Source organism: Solea senegalensis, linkage group LG4 (assembly GCF_019176455.1).
Source record: "Solea senegalensis isolate Sse05_10M linkage group LG4, IFAPA_SoseM_1, whole genome shotgun sequence".
NCBI lineage: Eukaryota > Metazoa > Chordata > Actinopteri > Pleuronectiformes > Soleidae > Solea > Solea senegalensis.
In genome coordinates this window covers 13,277,743-13,298,064 of record NC_058024.1, presented here as the reverse complement: position 1 = coordinate 13,298,064, position 20,322 = coordinate 13,277,743, and the positions used below count along the sequence as shown (strand labels likewise).

Sequence of the window (20,322 nt, the reverse complement as noted above, 5' to 3'; positions counted from 1 at the left end):
ATTTCCGCTCCGATCACATACCCTGGTATGCAGTATTTCTGACGGCTGTATTACTCGTATAAAGCTGGCTCAACACCGCTTTGAAACAATATTTCAATTCAAAGTAGTCAAGAGCTAAATCATTGTCATCCGGTTCTTCAGCGCCTTTGAAGTGATTTGGTCCTCCGCGGCTCCCGTTGGAAGACACGGAGACGTAGGTGACGGTGGTCCGCCATATTGTCTCTGAAACAGCAGAAATCACAACTAGCACAGACACACCGGCGACGGAGGGAGGACAGAACCGTCGGTCTTTCAAAACTCCGCTCGTTTCGGGAAGCGTTTCGGTCGTCGAATTGATCAAGGGGGTAAATATTCACAGCTCTGTTTGCTCTGCTTTTAACAAAACCGTCTACTAATCGCCGAGGAAGCTAGCTAACGCTAACGTTAACCACGTTTAAGTTAGCAGGCTAGCAACTGGGGCCCGCCTCGAGATGACAAGTTTTTAACACCTGGAGCTCGCCGTCGAGTGAACAGCGTTTGTTAACCAACTTACAGGCAATCATTTTTTAGTTACTGGTGTTTGTAACGAGTTTAGCCACTGCATGTTAACGCCCAGTAATTATTCAGTTGTTTTAACATTGCGGAAGCTTGACATTTACGAGTAACTAACAGCTTACCGATAACTTTGTCTTCAAACTAGTGTATTTATTATGTACATGTCAATGGAAATTGACCCTTTGTTGAAGTAGAATTAACACCGAACGAATGAGTCTTCGTAAATGTTGTGATGGATTAATCTACTCTATATTAAACTGTCAACGGTAATTTGGTTTAGATGGTAATACCAGTCCCGACGTTTTCTCACTGGGAAGGCGTCAGACCGAGAGTATTACCGGGAGGGTTTATCGTGCGTTATAATTTGTTATTTACGATAGTTCATCGCGATGCCAAGGTTGCGATGTGAGCCAACCACCAGATATTACCGTTATGCAGCTGCAGTAGTACTAAACAAGTAAAATAAGCAAATAACTAAGATGGCATCCGTAGTGATTTGAAATGTGTTTATATTTATATGGTAAACACATTTGTAATGGATGGTATATGTCCGTAAAACCAGGGTTGTGTTAATATAGTGTTTGTACATTTAGTTTTCTTCAACTTTTGTTTTTATAAAGAAGTTGTATTCATATTTCAATTGGATAATTTATTATTTCCCATGCAGATCACAATCTAATCAATGTCTGTACATGAATGCAAAAGTAAAGGTGTAGACAATTTAACATATTGGTTTATTAATATCCCTAATTTGAACCTACCCCTCCAAGTGTGGGCTACCTGCATAGCATTTCAGGTAGCATCAAAACTCAGAAAAGAGGTTAAGTTTTAAAAACATTGTGGTCTAAAATGGTGGCTCCTAATATAAATGTTTTAGACTTATTCTGGGGTTAATGAAAAACTTCAATTCATACAATTGAGTGATTGTACTCCTCTTGCCTGCAACAACCTAGGACTGGGACACACCACCTAGTGGTTGGTTGGTTGCAAAGAATGACAATCAAATGCAACACTGCCTTAGATGGACTGGACTATCCTTTCCAGGATCAGCAGTTGTGTCTACTGAAACTGGAGGAGCCATTTGGCAGCAGCACATTTATATTGGAGCTCTTTTAAATGTCATCACTCAGACACATGTTTGCAGGCTGTCAGAACTATGGGTTCAATGTTACAGTGTTGAATTCCAAATTCTGAGCAAAGCATAAACAGGCACTGCAAGTGAATGTACACACATCTCTACACATTATCACATACAGGGGTCTTATATTTGCAGAGCAGACGGTGTTGGTCATTTGGTGCGATGTCAGTTTAGAACCCTGTAGAATAATGTTACTGTTAGCATGTGAATATGTGACAGCTTGTATTAGATTTAAATGGCAATTAAGTCTTTAATAGTTTGTATTATCGTGAAACTGACTACTTGATGAAATTATTTTAACAGCATTTGTTCTAGGATTGATCCCCGTCCAAGCATTAAGATGCATAGTTTTGTTAATGTGATGTCAGTAACGACACCTTTTACGTCAGTAGAAGACCCTGCATTTGTGCTTTACAATAGCAAATTTTTACAGTTTTTGGTCTTCATTTTCATATTTTCTATGACCATTTTCATTTGCATAGTCCTATTCACATTCATCTGCAGTGTCCAGGGTATGTGAATGATCCTATGTGTGCGTTGCGGTGTGTTAATATGGATTTAGTAACAGCTTTTCATAATTTCCTGTTATATATTTGTGGATAGTGATGTTTACTTTTAACTACTGTACATCATAGCAGCCATGTGTACAATGCATCTGTTCAGTCAGGGTTTCTTAACATAAACAGCAGTGGTTGAGATACTGCTAAACTATGATACTCTATGAACCAAAAACTCAGTTTTCTGATATGTAGTTTTCTCTTTCATCTTCATCAGCTATTTCACCGTGCCCCTGGCGGCCCCTCCCCCCATCCTCAAATAAACCCCCCCTACCCTGAACCCCTTGCCCTATTGGGATCAACCTTCCTTTTCCCCACCTTCTCTCCTTTCCCCTCTCCCACCCATCACCCCTGTTTGGCTAACCATCCTCTGCTGCATTAAGAAGTCCCACCATCTCTGCCAAGCTGTCGGACATGTCAGGACCCGTGCCAAGCAGGGCCCGAGTGTACACCGAGGTCAACACTCACCGGCCCAGGGAGTACTGGGACTATGAGTCCCATGTGGTTGAATGGGGGTAGATATCTTAATTCTCACATTACACTTAGAGCATTTAGCAACTCTGAAACCCAGCTGATATGTGGCTGCCATTTGTTTTTCTTCTCCACAGAAACCAGGATGACTTCCAGTTGGTGCGAAAGCTGGGGCGTGGCAAGTACAGCGAGGTCTTTGAGGCAATCAACATCACAAATAACGAGAAGGTGGTGGTAAAGATACTTAAGGTAAATCTATTCAAATACAGACATTTAGGTCAATTCACAGGCTCTGGATGCATTTTCAGATTCTCCTCTCAGTCCCATGTGACTCACTGTTTTTTTTTTTTTTGGTTTTAGCCCGTGAAGAAAAAGAAAATCAAGCGTGAGATTAAGATTTTGGAGAACCTACGCGGAGGTCCGAACATAATCTCCCTCATTGATATAGTAAAAGACCCAGTAGTAAGTGAAGTCTATTGATTTGGAATGTTATTTGGACTCTGGTCATGGTTATAGCAAAAACAGTTTTCTGGAGTTCTGAAATTTTATTAATGTACCAAAAGCATGGTGAACCCACCACCTGTGCAAGATTGTCGATTTCACTTGGATTGGAGAAGTATGTTTCTGTAAGTATTCAGCCAGCCGTGGCTTTAAGTTAGATGTACTCTCAGCAGAATAGTCTTACTCCGTGCTGTTTTATGGCTTTTTATCCAAAGTATGGTGCAACACTGGGGTGTGATGATTTGAGATTGCATTTTCACAAAACAAGGAAACTACAGTAGCCACCATGTTTTTCGTACTTATTTTTATGTAACTGGAGGGGGGAAAAAATTTAAGCAAATCATCCAAAATCACCTGTCTTAACGCGAGATAATATTGTTTACTGTTTTAATGGTGATGTGATTTGTTGATGGACCAGCTGACAAAAGCTGAATTGCTGGTCATTCTGTTAAGAAATCGCACCATAAGATTTGCATCATTATAAAAAGATTGACATGATATATCACTTGGGCCCTGGCAGTATGTTAGATGCAGTGTAATAGGACATAAATTGATGAATAGATGAGTGGTTAATGCTGTTTGGTCAGATGCAGCTCCAGTTCACACTGTAAGTAACTGGTCTGGCCAGGCCATAGACCACTGAATGGTCAGTTCAGAACATGTTAATGTTTAGCAAAATACTACTATTTTTCTAAACATTAAAGAACATGTTCTGAACTGATCAACATTAATGCTCTACTACAAATTAGTAGGCCATTAATGACTTCTCAACTTTTCAGATCGACTGTCGAAGTCGAGTCGACAAGTCTTTTGATGGTGTCATCACATTGACACAGCGGAGAAACACAGCTGTACAACAATGAGTAACTTTTATTAAAGTTCTCTGTAACACTAACAGTCAATGTGTATTTTTAAGTGCACTTTGAAAAAAAAAAAAATCAACTTGACTTCTCAGACATTTAAACAAAACGTAGGCTAATACCTTGAATTTTTAAGTAAGTGCATAACAGAAAGTTTTTAAGGTCTCTCCCACCAACCCTCCTTGTACCGACTGGGTATTCAACTCTCCATTAAACCAAAGAGATTGCATTGTGTACACAAGCACGCACGCAGAGAGGAAAAAATGCGCAACTTGTCGACTTGTGCCACTGACATCGACACATCGGCTTTTCTGTTAATGCCCTACTTAGTCGTGAAATCTAATTAAATAAGACTTTGTTTTGCACTAAGTCAGCAGCTGAAAGTCTTGTTAACTACTACTAAAACCAATGAATATAAATAAGGAAGTTGCATATGGCTGATTGAGTTTCACCTTATCAGTGTCTTTCATTGGGTCAAATGAAAAGAAACGGAACAAGGCTCTATGCTAACTATTTGCCTCCAAATTAAAAGGTTTAGGAGCAGAGCGGCAGAAGTACACCATTATGTACAATGATTAAAGGTTTCTTGCATATGTACTGCAAAAATAGTTTTTATTAAAAGGACCAAAAGACTTTTTATCAACAGGGAGGGAACTGCTATATTTTTTTAGATATGTTACTATGGCCTGATTGTAATTTGGGGCATAAGGGAAAAAATTGAGTCGTAAGGATATTTGTGTGGTGTGTTCAAAAAAAACATTTTTCGTTCAGATAAAAGCCGCTGGAGATGTACAAACAGGGCTGCTTTAAGAGACTGCATGCTCTTCTGTGAATTGTGATCTGTTTGTGGAGATGATACTTTAGTGCACTGGACATTGAAGCAGTAGCTTTACTTGTGTCATTTTCCGTCTTATGAAATCCACCTCACGTTTCTTCATTCTCTTGTTAGCTGCCCAAAGTAAAAGTGAATGGGCTTAATGCTTAGTGCTAACCATAGGCCACTGAAACTATGAAGAAAACATCTTGTGGTTTGTCTATCACACACTGTGCTCCTAAATCTTTTTTAACCCATTCACACATCTTTTTGGTGGGCAAATGTGAGTGAAATACTGGCATTGTAGTCTGAAAGTAATGATCTGTACATGGGCTGTTTCCCTTATTCACATCTTCAGGAAGTGAATAAACATGTTGGAATGTGAATGTGGCCTCTGTGTCGCTGCCAGTGTGGCTCATAGTTTGTGTTGGTGCCATAGTTGACTACAATGTTGCTGATTTAGTTGAAGTATCCTCAGTGGTAGCTATTTTTGATTAACACTGCAGCACATTAAATACAGCATACATCTTTTTGCCTTTTGCAGTCCCGGACACCTGCATTGGTCTTTGAACATGTCAACAACACAGATTTCAAGGTAGGAGCTACCCTTGTCTGTTCATGTGTGAGATGAGACCCTCCTTTCTTGGCATACCCGTTGTTTTTCTGTACACGAGTGTGTATGTGATGGAGGAAGATTGAGAGACCAGTGTTATGTCTTCGGTGCCAGAAAGTCAACCATTTTCTGTTTCTATCCTCAATCACTGGCATAATTTTACTACTTGACTGTCCATTGATGTTTGCTATTGGACATTACTATAGACAGAATAATGGTTTTGTTTTGCTTTGCTTTGCTATCCAGCAACTGTACCAGACCCTAACAGACTATGACATCCGTTTCTACATGTACGAGATTCTCAAGGTGAGTGGGCTCATAAATTGTACCCTCTTAATATCCTGAAGCTGGTGACGCATTAAGTGCTTAAACCAGATGGTACTAAGCGCCTGTTTGCCTGTCAACAATGTGTTGTCCAGTCGCTTTTTGTTATCTGTTTTGGAATGAACAAATGTGCCTTTGTTATGTGTAGGCTCTGGATTACTGCCACAGCATGGGAATCATGCATAGAGACGTGAAGCCACATAATGTGATGATTGATCATGAACACCGCAAGGTGAGTAGTAAACATAAGCAACGTTCTGTATAACTTAATATGTAGTGAACCTCCTTTCTTGGCATACTTGTTGTTTCCCCATACACGTGTGTGTATGTGATGGAGGAAAATGAAAAGTCCAGTGCTATGTCTTCGGTGCCAGGGAGTCAACAATCTTCTGGTTCTATCCTCAATCACTGGCACAACCACACCAGTTAACTGTTCCAATGTATGCACTGCCTAAACAAGAACATGCCAGCATAGTTCAAGACCCAGTTAAACTGATGTCAGATGACATTATTCATCCAGAATGTTGTGTCAAGTAAGCTAGTCCTGCTACTGTGGCGGAAACATGATTTCTAATACTTTGTCAGGTCAAGACTGGCTCTGCTCAGGTATCCATTTTTAATGAAATAAGATAAACAATTGGGAAGACCAAAACTAGGAATTTATTTTCTACTTCAATGTGGCCCTTGTATTTAACTATTGCGTTGTATCCTTGTTTGGTATCTTTTGATTGGCCTATAATGCCTCTAATTTATATCTTACCTCAACACTTTTATTGAAATGAAGGGAGTAGTCATTAATCATGGTCTTTGCTGTGTTTAACACCAGTACTTGAACTGTCATAACTGCTTTGTTTCTTCATCTGTAGTTGCGCCTTATTGACTGGGGCCTGGCTGAGTTTTACCACCCAGGGCAGGAGTACAATGTCAGAGTTGCCTCTCGCTACTTTAAAGGGCCCGAGCTCCTGGTGGACTATCAGGTATACCTGTGTTTTATTGATGTTCTTTTACTGCTGGGCATATTTTCCAAAAATTTCAATGGTTTCTCTGTATAGAGCTGTATTTTTTATGCACGAGGATATTCTCATGAGAGGGAGACAGTTGTGTGTTTGTGCGTGCACTGAGCAAGTGGTCGAGTGAGAAGAGAGCAGTGGTCTTGTCAGAGTGTGTGTGTGTGTGCTTGAATTGAGTGAGGGGTTGAGAGAGGGAGTGGTGTATAAACGTAACTGCTTACATTCTTGATACTCAACTAGAAATACTAGTTTTGAATTAACTGCAGCATTTGATACTTTTTACCACCTCATCTCATACCTTGACTGGTCTGTGGGCTTTAAAGGCACTGTGCTGAAATTGTTTGTTCATAAATAAATACTTTTGACCTTGAAATGTGGGCTAGTAGGTTCCAGGTTGCATCTGGTGCATTTGGCATAATTGAAATAGGTTTTTAGGTTAATAGGTAATAATTGAAATAGGTTAAGGGTGTTGATGGTGATGTTTCTGGAAGCCTTTAAATATGTCTGTTGCACAGAAATGAAGATGCTGCTGTTCACATATTAGTCGTTTGCCAGTGATGCATCTCAAATTCATTGACCTCTGTTTCTTTACACTGAGACATGTTCTCTGTGTGTTGCAGATGTATGACTACAGTCTGGATATGTGGAGTCTGGGCTGTATGCTGGCAAGCATGATCTTTCGGAAGGAGCCTTTCTTCCATGGCCATGACAACTATGACCAGGTAAATAGGAAATTTAGCCACTTAGCAGTAGCAGATATCTGATGTGTCTTTCTATGGCTACTTCACTGCTTAAGCCATGCTGATTTGGCCCAATGTTGAACAGTTTTGGTTTATATGGGATATCATCTCAGGCCACAAATCTCATGAAAGTTGTGCCATCCCTTGTTTTCCCTCAGTTGGTGAGAATAGCCAAGGTTCTGGGCACTGAAGACCTCTATGACTACATCGACAAGTACAACATTGAGCTTGAACCTCGCTTTAATGACATTCTGGGAAGGTACAAATCAATTACTGCTGTCATTTGATCATGATGGTGTCATAGCTGTGCTGGCTTTTGTTATTCAAGCTCAAGTGGGCAGGATATCTTTTGTGTTGTTGATCAATAAGTCCATAATAACCTTTCAGGATAAAGTAAATCAAGTAATCTAAGAACAAGAATTCTGCACCTTTTCCAGGCAGTGGAGCAAGCATCGCTGCCTGGTAGCTTTTATGTATAATTTTTGGGAAAGAATGCAGCAGATCAAAATGATTTAGATCACCTGTGCTCCACAATAAACAACATTTATTTATTTTTATGGTCATCACAAGAATCTCCTGTATAAGTTCTCAGAATTCATAGTGGATTTTTTTTTTTTTCTCCCACAGGCATTCTCGCAAGCGGTGGGAGAGGTTTGTCCACAGTGAGAACCAGCACCTGGTCAGTCCAGAGGCTCTGGATTTTCTGGACAAGCTGCTGCGCTATGACCACCAAGCCCGGCTGACCGCCCATGAGGCCATGGAACACCCTTATTTCTGTAAGCTTAAATGAACAAACCAGTGTTGTTTTAAAAAAAGCAAATCTGTTCTTTATACTGAATGTGTTGTCCCCTACAGTCCCTATTGTGAAGGATCAGTCTCGTGTGGCCGGATCAGCCAACCTTCCCAGTGGGAACCCAGCTGTTAGCTCAGCGAGCATGATCACTGGTGAGAACACATGTGTAACTGCTACATGGTCTGCCACCTTTTATCTCTACCGTCTCTGCATAAGAATTTAATCTCTACTTTTACTTTAATTTCTGTCAAATATTTTTACATTGCACTGCATCTAGACAAGGGGTTGGTGTTAAATTGTACAGGACTAATGTCAGGAAAAAAAAGGACTCGGGATGTGCCGATACAACTTTTTCACTTCCAATATGATACCGATATTGCAGCCTTGAACATTGGCCGATACCAATATCGATCTGCTACGATATCACCATGAATCATACATACTTTGATTACTTATTTTGTAGTGTGGAATGTTAGAATATGCTTGATCAAGTGATTTTACTTATTTTGTAGTGTGGAATGTTAGAATATGCTTGATCAAGTGATATTACTTAAACGGAGAACAATCAGCAACAGTAGGTATGAGAAAAACCGTCCCATTTATTATTAACCAATGGGTTACATACATTTTAACCTTCAATGTAAGAATATTAGATTTTTTGTCACGTTAATTTCATACAGTCCATGGTTAATTTCTTCAGGAGAAAAGTACCCGTGTTTCACAGGTAACAATGTGTCTTCAGAGAATACCCCTAGTTTTCGCTATTTTTGGATTAGCCCAACCCACACAGGGTGTGGGTTGGGTGACCCGGTAGTATTGGGACGATATCGATACGGAGTATTGTATCGGCTAATCCCTAACAGGTGTATATGTTGTTAAAAGTTCAGTTAAATAACTATCAATCTTAAAAGCAACTGGTAACCACCAGTATAGGCTAGTCAAGATGAACTATATACTATTGTAGATGTGTACATTATTGCGGGTATGTTGTGCTAGTTTTCTGATGGTCTGTCCATGCTCAGGTATTTCTGCCTTGCCAGCCTCCACTGCCCTGGGCCCTCTTACTGGATCGCCGGTCCTGTCTGCTGCCACCAATGCCCTGAGCACCCCGGTGCCCGCTGCTGCTGGTGCCCCGCAGTGACACCCCCATCGAAATCCTCCATCACCCTGCCTCACCTCTCCCACCTCCACCACCACCCAGCTTGGGGGAAGAAACTAGACAGGTGCCACTCTCCCAGCCCTCCCCATATCCAACCAGACTCCACATGACTATGCCCCACCAACCCTTCGTCTAAAGGACGCTGTCATCCAAGAAAAAAGAACAATACATGTTTTCTGCATTCCTTTGCCTCCTCGAATGAACGTGTTGACCTGAAATCCAAAATGAATGTTCTGTGTAATTGAAGTATACAGATATTCTTTTCATTTTCCCTCAAGCTGTAGTGAATACAAATGGGTGTGTCTGTGTGTGGTGAGCTTGAGAACGAGTGTCCCCCGTTGTAGTTTGGATAGTGAAGGCACTGGTCAGCAAGTATACAAAGAGAAGGCAAAAAGAAAGCTGGCTGCCACCAGTATCAATAGGAGCACATCCTGTGTATAGTTTACGGCTGCAGCACTGTCAAAAAGAGGACCTGAGGAAAACATTTCCTTTACCTCCTGAGACAAGTCTTAACACCCTCTTCATCTCAGCACATGTGTGGTGCTGTCCTGTGCTCCAGGTGTATGTGAACACAATGACACTTCAACACTTTCTCTGCCTGAGTAGTCTTGTCTAGCCTATCTTACCACACCAGATCACGTATCTTCTTTTTATAACGTAAACCCCCTTCCCCCTCCCATCAAGCCATGCGTTGTTACAACCTTTTTGTATTGAAAAATGTTCTGGACTGCTGGATTAGGTTTATCATCAGATTGACTCTAGTGTACCTGGGATTCTCTAGAAGCCAGGTAAGGTTAATTCAGGTTCCCGAAGAAAGAGTTCCTCAAACGTGCTGCTTTCAACATCCTTGAAATCCTTGAAGTGGCTTTTCTTGAATTACTTCAAGACATAACCAAAGTTTACTCAGTTGGTTGAAAGAAGAGACTGACCAAACCTAGTTTTATTTTGTGGGAGTTTCCTCGTGGAGATGCCTTGATGCAGGTAGGAGATGTGGGTTGTAGTGAATCAGAAGTATGAAATGTGCAGGTTACAGAAGTGCTGTTGGCATTGTGATGTGGGTAAGCTTAGTGAAGAGTACTGAGTTTTACTGGCTTTCACCACCACATTGAAGGAAATAATGACTTTGAAATTTTTAATAGCACTTGAAGGGTAGCATTCTCACCCAGTGTTGTAGTGTCAGAGTCTGGAAGTGTACGTATTAGATCCTGCAGCACATAAGCATTTATATATATTTTTCCCATTTCAAAACCTGAAAATGCAAATAAATCAGAACATGTACACGACCTGTGGACAGAGCAGTTTTGAGTCCCTACATCACTGTATATATTTTTATGTTCTTATGTAGAAGACTAGTATTTGAGAATATTTGTGTAAATAAACGCGTGTTTTATTTATCAGGTACATCTGACTGATTCATGTCATTCTCATTTGTGCATACATGTTTTGTTTTTCAAGTGTAAATTTAACTTCTACTGAAAGAAAATCTGTATGTTGCCTTTGCAGTGACTCCAGACCACTGCATTGTCAACAGATGAGACAAATTCCACAGTGCATGTAAAGTATACGTGAACTCACTGAGGGTTTATGGTTTTCTACTGAAGATGTTGACCTTTTTCTGACTAGAAACTGGGGAGGGAGTTGATCCAATGCTGCTTCTTAAAACTTAAATGTTAATTTGTAACTTCAGGGTTTGGCATCCTTTGTTTGCATTATGTTAATAATGCCAAAATACATCTGTGAATCAGCAGCTCCTCTGTCCATGCAAGCTAAAACCATGTATTTATTTATGGTATTGGTGTGGTAAAGTAAGTGCCTCTTAAAAGCAACACATATTTAAGTGTCTAATATAAGGCAGTGTAGGTTTTTTTATGTGAGACTTTGTTAAGTGGCAAAGATGTGTTTTTCCTGGAGTGCCTGCTGTTTACACTGGGTGTGTGTGTGTACTGCTGTTCATAGGCACAGGAGTTGCATGCAGTGCAATTAACCACACACAAAAACATATCTATGCTTTTACTGTAAAGTACTCTATGGAGTTTAGTTTGACATAATTTAAAGTTAAAAAATATTCACACAAAGTAACATTGTTTTCATACATAGTTTGTTGCTTGTATAGGCACAGCAGTGATGATCACATTGATTGATTGACTTGGTGAATTAAGCTGTGGCTGATTGGTGCATTTTCTAACATCTTTAAGTCAAAGCATACTTTCATTCATCCATTCATTGTCTACCACTTTATCCTTTACATGAGGGTTGTGTGGGAGCTGGAGTCAATCCCAGCTCACATAGGGTGAAAGGCGTGGTAAAACCTGGACAGGTCTCCACTCCATAGCAGGTTAAACGGAGACACTTTTCACACCCACAGTTTATAGTGTCCAATTCACCTCTGCATGTTTTGGGAAAGAGGAAACTGGAGTACCCTGAGAAAAGAAAACCCACTTGCAAAGGACTTGGGCCTAACCAGGATTCAAACCAATGACCTTCTTGCTGCGAGGAACAGTGCTACCCACTACTCCGCCATGTGGTCGTTTCAAAGCATGCTTCTCAGGTAATTTCAACCTCATTATAACACACTTTACTGCACATATACAAACTAATATATTAGAGTGCTTCAATAACAGTATTTTACAGATATAATTACTTTTATTTATAATATTTGAATTTGTTCCTTGTTTAAAAATATGGTTCACATACATCAGTCATTGTATTTCCCATGGTGTGCTGCTCCCAGTCAGAAAGCTGCTGTAGAAACCCTGTGTTTGGCCTCATGTTAGGTTTACATTTCAGCATATATTTCCAGGCCTCCTGAAAAAAGTCAAACCAACAGCATTATGTACACTGAAACAGCTAAATGGTTATAATGATGTAGCCGATCATTGTACATATTGGCACATCATCTGTAGAGATACACTCAACTAGGAATATACAGTATTTATTGCTGCATTCTGCTAAAACTAAGACCAAAGACACTGAACTCCACTTTCCTTAAGTGAATATTTGAAGTGGTGCATGTTGAAGGCAATGACCACAGCACTGCAGCGACTCCTGCCCTGCTGGGAAACCACCAGGACACGAGAGCCCGCATTGATGTGTGACTCTGAAAACACAAGAAATAGAACTGTTACAATGAACGGCGACCTTGAGAGTAGTAATATTTTTGTTTAAATCATTGACAGAATTAAATATTAAAGTTACAGGGGACTGTCTGTGAAGGCTCTTAGTCATCGAGGTCATGGACACATTCACTTATTAGTACAGTGTGCACTAGTACAGTGTATAATCAATAATCTAAAAAATGTCTCAATTAGACCTATATAACCTCTTACTTTAAGGTTGAAATAAAGGACACAGTCAAGTTGACATTTAATATAATTGGATTTTCCAATTCCTTTTCCAGTTGTACATATCTAAATATTTATATAGATTGTTGTAGTTTTCACTGCATGGTGTCTTAATTAAAATTAAAACACTTTATCATAAAACTTTGATGTAGAAAAATGTGACTTACCAATGAAACAACAAATCCTTTCAAAACTTGAATACAAATCAGACACCACTGAATCAGCCACAGGGATGTTAAGGATGGTCAGGTTCTTCTGCATTGGCCTAAACCCAAGCAGAGTCACAAAAACTGGAGAATAAAGTCAACAGCATGGCACTCACACCTCTGTCCAATAAAACATCAAATACTGAGTCCTCACTCACTCCAGGCTGTCGCACTGTGAGACGTTGACGATGGCTCTGATTTTCAGGTCGCTGATGATCGTGGAGTCCGTGCCATGTTTCAGGTTACCCATATACAGCAGTCCTGCTTTAATCTCCAGCGGATATGTCTTCAGGTTTTCCAGCTCCTGAGACGGCACACAAATACAGGATTTCTACCAAATCAGTGAGGTATGGTTGTATTATAGGCAGACCTTCACTCCCAATTCCCGCCATTTGATACAGACTATATATTTATGGGCCTAGCATCCTGACTTCTCTTGTAATATCAGTAGACTTTTTCCTGGGGAATTTATGGTCTCAATCACTAGTGCCAGGCATGGTGTCCATTCATTTTGTAACTGCTTAGTTTTAGTTTAGTTTTTATTAGTTTATTTTTTTATTTTTGGAGTATTTGCCAGATGCAAGATTCAAAAAGGTCATAATAAGTATTGGGTCATAAAACCCCAGCCAAAGATGCTATATTTTAAAAATGTATTAGGACAGATGAACAACCTTCCCTGAATCAAACATAACAAGAAAGACTGAAGTGCAAAATGTGCATCATACTGCTGAGGTTGGATGCAGTTAGTGTGCATTTAAGTAAAAAAAATATAGCCAACAGACTAAAGACACACATGAACATGACAACATGTAAAATAATAAGTAACCCTCATGGGACGCATCACATCACTTATGAGCCAGGAATCTCATCTGTCGAAAATAAAAAAAAAATAAAAATAAACTCTAGACTAGAGTTTGATTAACTTAGATGAACCAATTCAACTTATTAATTAACTACACAACAAATGTTATTCTATTTAACTTGCATAGCCTTATGTCCCACATTCTAAACAAAATTAAATTGAAAACATTTTATTATGAATGAAAAGGCTGGTAGAGAAAAAAAATACACATCATATGAACCCAAAAGGCTTACGTATGAAATAAATGCACATAGTCGAGTTTCAATTCCAGTTCAGTTCTAGTTTCAGATAGTTATTTTATTTTTTTTTAAACTAGTTTTTATTTCAGTTCATGAAAATGTTTTTTTTGTTTTTTGTTATTTTGTTAGTTTTCTTTAACTATAATAACCTTGATGTGAAGCTCCTAGTAAAGGTGCACTAAAGCAGCTTTTGGTCCTGGCCACCCCTGCTCTTCCAAATAAATATTTTTATCTGGTTAAGAAAGATAATATGGTACGGGCCAAAAATACCTTAAGGCTTCAAAGTGGCAGTTTCGCTTATTTAAAATGTATTTATGATATTGACAATGACTTCTATTCAAATGTATATACTCATTTAATAATTCACAGCACTGACAATGATGATTTGTTGAATCTGCTCCAGTGTTTCTGGACTGACTGACGATATCAGTAAAGTGCTGCTTAAGAAAGAAATCCCTCTCCATTCTGTTGTTTATTGTCATTCAGAGTGATCCAACCACCACACGTTGAACCATCACGTCACAGTTTGATTTATCTGGGTAGGAAGGATGGTTTCGACCCACTCCTTTTCACCTCCTTAAAGTTTAAATGAGGCAAACATAATAAATGTCCCGATAAGTGAAACAGCTAACAAGATAAAGATGTTTAAAACTTGGCAAGAGACACTCACTACCCTGAGGTTTCTGTCTTGTTCTTGTATCATGAGTGTATAGTTAATTACATTTGGCTCCATGTCAGGTGTGTCCGTCTTACCATAATGGTGTACATTATTTTCTCCGTCCTCAAGAAAGGGTACAGAGCAGTGAATCTTTGAAAGCCTCCTCTCACTATGTGGACAGGACAGAGACTTGCTTCAGCCAGAACCTGGGCACAGTCAAAGGCTCTGCCTACAGGGGAAAAAACAGTAAGTAACCTTACGTCCCCTCATCTGAAATGCAGAGAGAGGGAATTAGGAACAATATAAAAATTGTAATTTACAAAACAAAGGTGTAAACTTTGTCCCTAAGTTCAAGCATATCCAGTCGAAACTCTCCAATAACCTTGTTCCTGCAAAGAGCTGGTGTTGCTGTCGTAGACCACCACGTGCTGCATAGTGTCGACCTCCACGGCCACTGGCAGGAGGAATTTACCCTCTGAGTCCTGGAAAGAGCGTTAACATTTGCAAAACCAAACCAAGCAAACCAAGTGATATTTATTTTGTAAAGAAATTATACAAGCATACTCGTGGGTAGTATATTCCATTTCTGCAATCAACTGTCCTAAATGTTATACACTGGACCTTTTAAGTGACACAAGCCATTAAAACTTTCATGTAGCCATGGAAAGAAGTAATAAAAGTGTGGCTCACACATATCTGTGGTTTGCAGAAACACACAATGACAAAACGCTAAAGAGTCAGTTTTGAGGACGATATTTCAAGATTGGGATGTGAGGGAGGTCACCTAGAGCTCATTTTATTTTTAATGGGTAGTGGGCTCATAGTGAGTGTTATCTCAACAACTACTTTAAAAATAACAAGTACATTTGGTGCATATGGATGATAAAATTTATTAGCAGTCAGTTATAGCCATTATATGTGAGGTCATTGCTGCTGTGACATCATACTGTTTCTGGCCATCATCCAGCATCGTAATTTAGGAACAGATTAGATCGTGAGCATCTTTCTGCAGCTTGACTGGTCAGTGGAGTCAGTGTCTTTAAATTTCCCCAACAAAAATGTTTTCTAACATTGTCCTTCAACTGTTCTGCCGCCAAAACTCAGCGAGCAAAGACAGGAGTTGATAAAAGGGATGATAATATTTTCTTTGCTTCGAGTTTGTTCACTCAGACTACAGAAGGCTGCACCACCTTCTTTGTGGCAGTAGTAATGGATTCGGCATGAAAGGAATATGTAAGGACAACACTGAGGGCTAAATTTTCACTGTTTTTTGGACTGTTTCACTGTTTTTTGGACTGAAAAATATTATTAATATAACACAGCAGATGCATACAAATTCTCTTCTTTTGTAATAAGGAAAACAGCGACTAAACTAATTTATTCTGTTTCTTCAACACTGGATTCATTTGATATACAGTTTTAAATTTATTTAAGGGGCATATTTATATAACAGTGCAGCTTTTGTTTTCACAGAGAGACTAAATAAACTGTAGATGACTGTCGATAAAATGAAATCCATACCACTTTTGCACTTTTAGCCGTTATGATGTGCCCCGTGTTGTAATCTTGTCTTTCACGAGCGTCTGTAAAAAAAAAAAAAAAATAGACAAACATGTACAAAAAAATACAATAAACTAATGAAATCAAGCGAAAACAAAGTTATATATATGCCTACTTCGTACCAATCAAACAGAGGTAGTTGATGTCGGCCAGTCTTGACACACTCCGGCACCTGTTGAGGAGATTATAGAGCTCTAATGGCTCACACATTAGGAAGCATGTCATCACAGCAACAACAAAAACAGCAATCAAAATAATTAGCTCAAGATATAGATCAACTGACTGGTATATTTATATTGACCTGCTGGGCAAAGCGGTACGACTACTGAAAATGAGCATGAGCTCAGTTCTTTTCAAGGTTTGTTTGTATGGGTCATGTTGCTAAGCAACACAGCATTCTTCCTCATCTGTGGTAGTTGATGTAGAATCTTAAAGGCACAACAGTACATTTCATGATAATGCGAAGTCCATGTACATAGACATGTGTATATATACGTACAGTGTATGTATATATACACGTACAGTATATATACGTTCATACAACAACATTAACAAAGCAAATAAATAAGTAAATGAAATCAGACAACTGCCTGTTGTTGCTTTCCTTATTTATAACTTTTATAACCTATTATTTGTTTTTCTTCAGACAAGTAGACTGTTGATTTTCATTCTTTGTTCACACAGTCAATTGTGCAGACTCTGTATTGATTTCATGATCACGTTCTGTGCTACCCTTAAGATAAATGTATTGTGTTATTTAAAGGGAAAACAATCCATCACTGTCTTGTTTCTGATAGACTTGACACAGTTTCTTACTGACGAGCATCGTCACGCAAAAATGTTTTACTTGATGAGGCAATGATCCGAATCACCATCACTTAAAAGATTTCTTAACAAAATCTTAACCAAATGGCAACCGATTGTGACGTTAGCCTTAAGAATCTGAACTCCCATTTTATTGTCTATTTTCCTCATCTGTTTTCCTCTAAATGTACAAAACCAACATCATGTTCTATAGAAGATGAAACCAGTGATTAAAACATTAACTCCTTAGAGAAGTAAGCTCATTTCTCCATAGACTTTCATTCAGAGTGGTTATTCCATATATTCTTATATCATCGCTTGTTGCTTGGCAGGAGAGTTTAGAACGGGCTCAAAAAAACCAGCCCAACCCAACCTGAGTGGCTGACCCGACCCATTAACTGTAATTATGAACCTGATCCTGAAGTGGGCCGTTACAGCCGATAGTATAGGTTTGTGTGGACAGTGTCCCCAACAATATTTGGAGAATAGAAGAGTGAGCAAGCGAGTGAATTTTACGAGCATGAGAGAACTCATGGTGTTAACAGTTATTCTATGAGTCTAATATCCATCCATCTTCTACCACCTAATCCTCCACATGAGGGTCACAGGGGTGCTGTGCCAATCTCAGCTGACATAGGGTGATAGGCCTAAGTAAAGCGTATGTGAAATTTGAAAGGATTCTCCTCTCAAGGTGCCAAAAAGTTACGTGAGGCTTAACCTTTGACCCCTCCCAAAATCTACTCTCTTCATCCTCACAGTTTGTAATTTGACTGGCTCATGTTTGTGGATATCATCGCAGTGCAATCATGTGATTTCTGAGGTCACAGTGACCTTGACCGCTGACCACCGAAATCGAATCAGTTCATCCTCGAGTCAAAGTGAATCTTGGTGCCAAAGTTGCCAAGATTCCATCAAGACTGAGACATTGTGTTCAGAAGAATGGGACGGAAGGACGGACAGGCGGACGACCTCATCACACAATGCCTCCGGCTGCGGCTGTCACGGCGACAGAGGCGTCAAAACACAGAGGAACATCAGCGCGTTGACAGTGAAGCGCACTGATGCCGACAGAAACTCTTTTCACGTACACGACAAACAAGGCTGTGATTCACGTTAAAGGACTAGTCCACCACTTTCAGGAAAACTGATTTGTTTTCCCCCTGAGAGTGAGAAGACATGAAAGTACAGAGTGGCACTGAGGTGAGGGAAAGTCTCGCAGTGCTTTCTGTCCAAAGAGAAAAAACACATTTTCACTTTCCCCTCCCATCCATGCAGATAGAGGTGAAGTGATTTTTATCATATTATACTATACTATTGTCATGCTACAAAAGTATAGGAAAAAGTTTCCATGGGCCTCACTGTCTGTTATTTAGTCCCAGTGTGTTTGTGAGTATCTTTGTCCAGAGGGTGGCAGTGTTGCTCCATGTCGCAAACCCACACAGAGTAGAAAGCCCAGTATGCCTGCCTCTCATGATGATCATCAGACTGACGCTGAAAACAACTGTGTGTGTGTGCACGTGTGTGTTGACACTCTGGGAGATGCATTGGTCAGATATGGGTCATGAGCCATGCTGCAATGGAAAAGTTTACAGCTATTGTTTGAATGTTTGTGTTTTTGTCCTCCACCGCAGTTTGCTCAGAGGCAAACGTGTATGTATGTGTGTGTGAGAGAAGTAGTTTGTTTGTGCATGTTTTTCTGTGGTTGTGATGACAAACTCTGGTTCAAAACCATCGTCATTCTGACATTCTGCAAGGTTAACTATTTAGGTTAGGGTTATGAAATCAAATCAAGTTTTGTCTCCATGTCACCTTGGGGCAGGGCAGTTAAGGGTTAAGGTGCTCACTAACACAGATCCCAGCAAATTTGTGAACACATTTGAGATAAATTTGCCTTTGCCTCATGAAAAATGGGAATGGAAAATTAAAGTGTTGTGTTATATATTATATACTTTTGCACCTTGGGGACAGATGGCTGAAGTCAGCATTTGCAGCAGTCCTCTACAGGGTGACTTGGTGCTCTGTAAACTAATAGAAGAATTTTAAAAATCAATATTAAAAAGGAATGGGCAATCAGTGTAAAGACTTTTCCCCGTGTATAACAGTATGTGCCCTTATCATTCAGGTCACACAGCAATATCTGTAACATTACACCTGACATATAATCATTGTTTTTACTTTGCTCCTTTCCCTGTTTCAGAATCGCGAGGCTTCTCAGTCTTCATGATGTCACTTGCTGAAAGCTCCATCACAGGAACGGTCTTTACTGATGGTAAAGCCCTGTTGCCTTTCTTGGCCTCCTCTTTCAGCTCCCTCACATTCTCACCCACTTAAAAGTGTTTTATGTATTTCCTTTTTTCCCTCTTAGATACTTTCCTTCATGTAAAAATGATCACAGGCACGGTCTCCACTTGGATTTATCTCATCTGACATTTCTTGCTGTAAAACAGTTGTACAAGGCTCAAAACTGTCCTCTCATCTGTTTGACTCGCTACATCATGAGTGAACAATAATAACACTTCTCGTGCACTTCAATCCGGACATAGTGGTAAAAACATGCATTGTATATTCATCATGACACATCAATGTTTTCATCAACTCTGTCATCAACCCGCTCATATTTCCAGTCCAGTTCACCACAGCAGGAAAGAAGCTGCATTTACACTCGCAACAAAGACCATTCACGATAATTCTGTGCATTTCCATCACATCAAGGACCGGGGTTTACGTGTAAAAGTGACCACACTGAAGTGAACACATGAACGTCTTTAAAAGAAAAATCCCTTTGTCTTCTATCTACACTCCTGTCCTGCATAAACACAGAGAGGCTTAATCAGGATTGTGTGAACTAGTGTGTCAATAGTTTGAATGTAACAATTTAAAAGCTATGCACCGCAGTTTTAATAGTGTACAAGAAATGAACGCAGTGTGTGAGGACTATCATAAGCTGAGTCCTGCATGCAGTTTGTAGCACGTAGCATCACCAACTTAAACATTCCTTATTCTTTTTACTGATTATTCCAGTACAGCTTTGATGCAGGTGTGTGCTACACTTAAGCCTGTTTTAAGGACATTTTTGAATAAACTATTTTTTTTAACTATTGGTTGTGGGATGGAGAAGTCACCCGGCCAGTGTTTAAA

General features: G+C 39.6%; 2 protein-coding genes and 2 non-coding genes across 7 annotated transcripts; 3 read left to right on the top strand and 1 right to left on the bottom strand.

Moving 5' to 3' along the window:
- The first annotated feature begins 197 nt into the window (after positions 1-197).
- On the top strand, positions 198-10,915 carry LOC122768047 (casein kinase II subunit alpha). Of its 3 annotated transcripts, none has more exons than XM_044023727.1 (14): positions 198-344; positions 2,447-2,744; positions 2,838-2,949; positions 3,061-3,162; positions 3,264-3,326; positions 5,420-5,470; positions 5,735-5,794; positions 5,961-6,044; positions 6,679-6,789; positions 7,443-7,544; positions 7,721-7,821; positions 8,190-8,338; positions 8,418-8,507; positions 9,396-10,915. In XM_044023727.1, exons 2-14 carry the CDS (start codon positions 2,644-2,646, stop codon positions 9,494-9,496), a joined length of 1,227 nt encoding a protein of 408 aa, XP_043879662.1. In that variant the 5' UTR covers positions 198-344; positions 2,447-2,643; the 3' UTR covers positions 9,497-10,915. The 3 variants fall into 3 exon arrangements, with proteins under 3 accessions (XP_043879662.1, XP_043879661.1, XP_043879663.1); XM_044023726.1 differs by having other exon boundaries at positions 199-344; positions 9,378-10,915; XM_044023728.1 differs by lacking the exon at positions 3,264-3,326 and having other exon boundaries at positions 200-344; positions 9,378-10,915.
- On the top strand, positions 5,510-5,647 carry LOC122768892. Its single transcript, XR_006360387.1, has one exon. It is a non-coding gene; the product is annotated as a small nucleolar RNA SNORA57 (small nucleolar RNA).
- LOC122768891 lies at positions 6,094-6,231 on the top strand. Its single transcript, XR_006360386.1, has one exon. It is a non-coding gene; the product is annotated as a small nucleolar RNA SNORA57 (small nucleolar RNA).
- Positions 10,916-12,135: 1,220 nt separating the features above from the next.
- styxl1 (serine/threonine/tyrosine interacting-like 1) lies at positions 12,136-16,885 on the bottom strand. Of its 2 annotated transcripts, XM_044023730.1 has the most exons (9): positions 16,682-16,885; positions 16,503-16,552; positions 16,342-16,403; positions 15,203-15,302; positions 14,916-15,049; positions 13,220-13,365; positions 13,023-13,120; positions 12,499-12,611; positions 12,136-12,319 (listed from the first exon to the last, which is right to left on the bottom strand). In XM_044023730.1, the coding sequence occupies exons 1-9, from the start codon at positions 16,717-16,719 to the stop codon at positions 12,188-12,190; spliced, it is 873 nt and encodes a 290-aa protein (XP_043879665.1). In that variant the 5' UTR covers positions 16,720-16,885; the 3' UTR covers positions 12,136-12,187. The 2 variants fall into 2 exon arrangements, with proteins under 2 accessions (XP_043879665.1, XP_043879664.1); XM_044023729.1 differs by having other exon boundaries at positions 16,503-16,883.
- Between the last annotated feature and the right edge of the window lie 3,437 nt (positions 16,886-20,322).

What these genes read in the sequence shown, in the direction of transcription:
- LOC122768047 (XM_044023726.1), top strand. Translation starts at nt 2,644, where the DNA reads ATGTCAGGACCCGTGCCAAGCAGGGCCCGAGTGTACACCGAGGTCAAC. An exon ending in TCAACAACACAGATTTCAAG is followed by an intron (nt 5,471 to 5,734) that starts GTAGGAGCTACC and finishes TTTGCTATCCAG; the next exon opens with CAACTGTACCAGACCCTAAC. An exon ending in TTTAATGACATTCTGGGAAG is followed by an intron (nt 7,822 to 8,189) that starts GTACAAATCAAT and finishes TTTCTCCCACAG; the next exon opens with GCATTCTCGCAAGCGGTGGG.
- styxl1 (XM_044023729.1), bottom strand. Translation starts at nt 16,605, where the DNA reads ATGACATGCTTCCTAATGTGTGAGCCATTAGAGCTCTATAATCTCCTC. An exon ending in CAACTACCTCTGTTTGATTG is followed by an intron (nt 16,404 to 16,502) that starts GTACGAAGTAGG and finishes TTTTTTTTACAG; the next exon opens with ACGCTCGTGAAAGACAAGAT. An exon ending in CAGCTCTTTGCAGGAACAAG is followed by an intron (nt 15,050 to 15,202) that starts GTTATTGGAGAG and finishes TTTCCCCTGTAG; the next exon opens with GCAGAGCCTTTGACTGTGCC.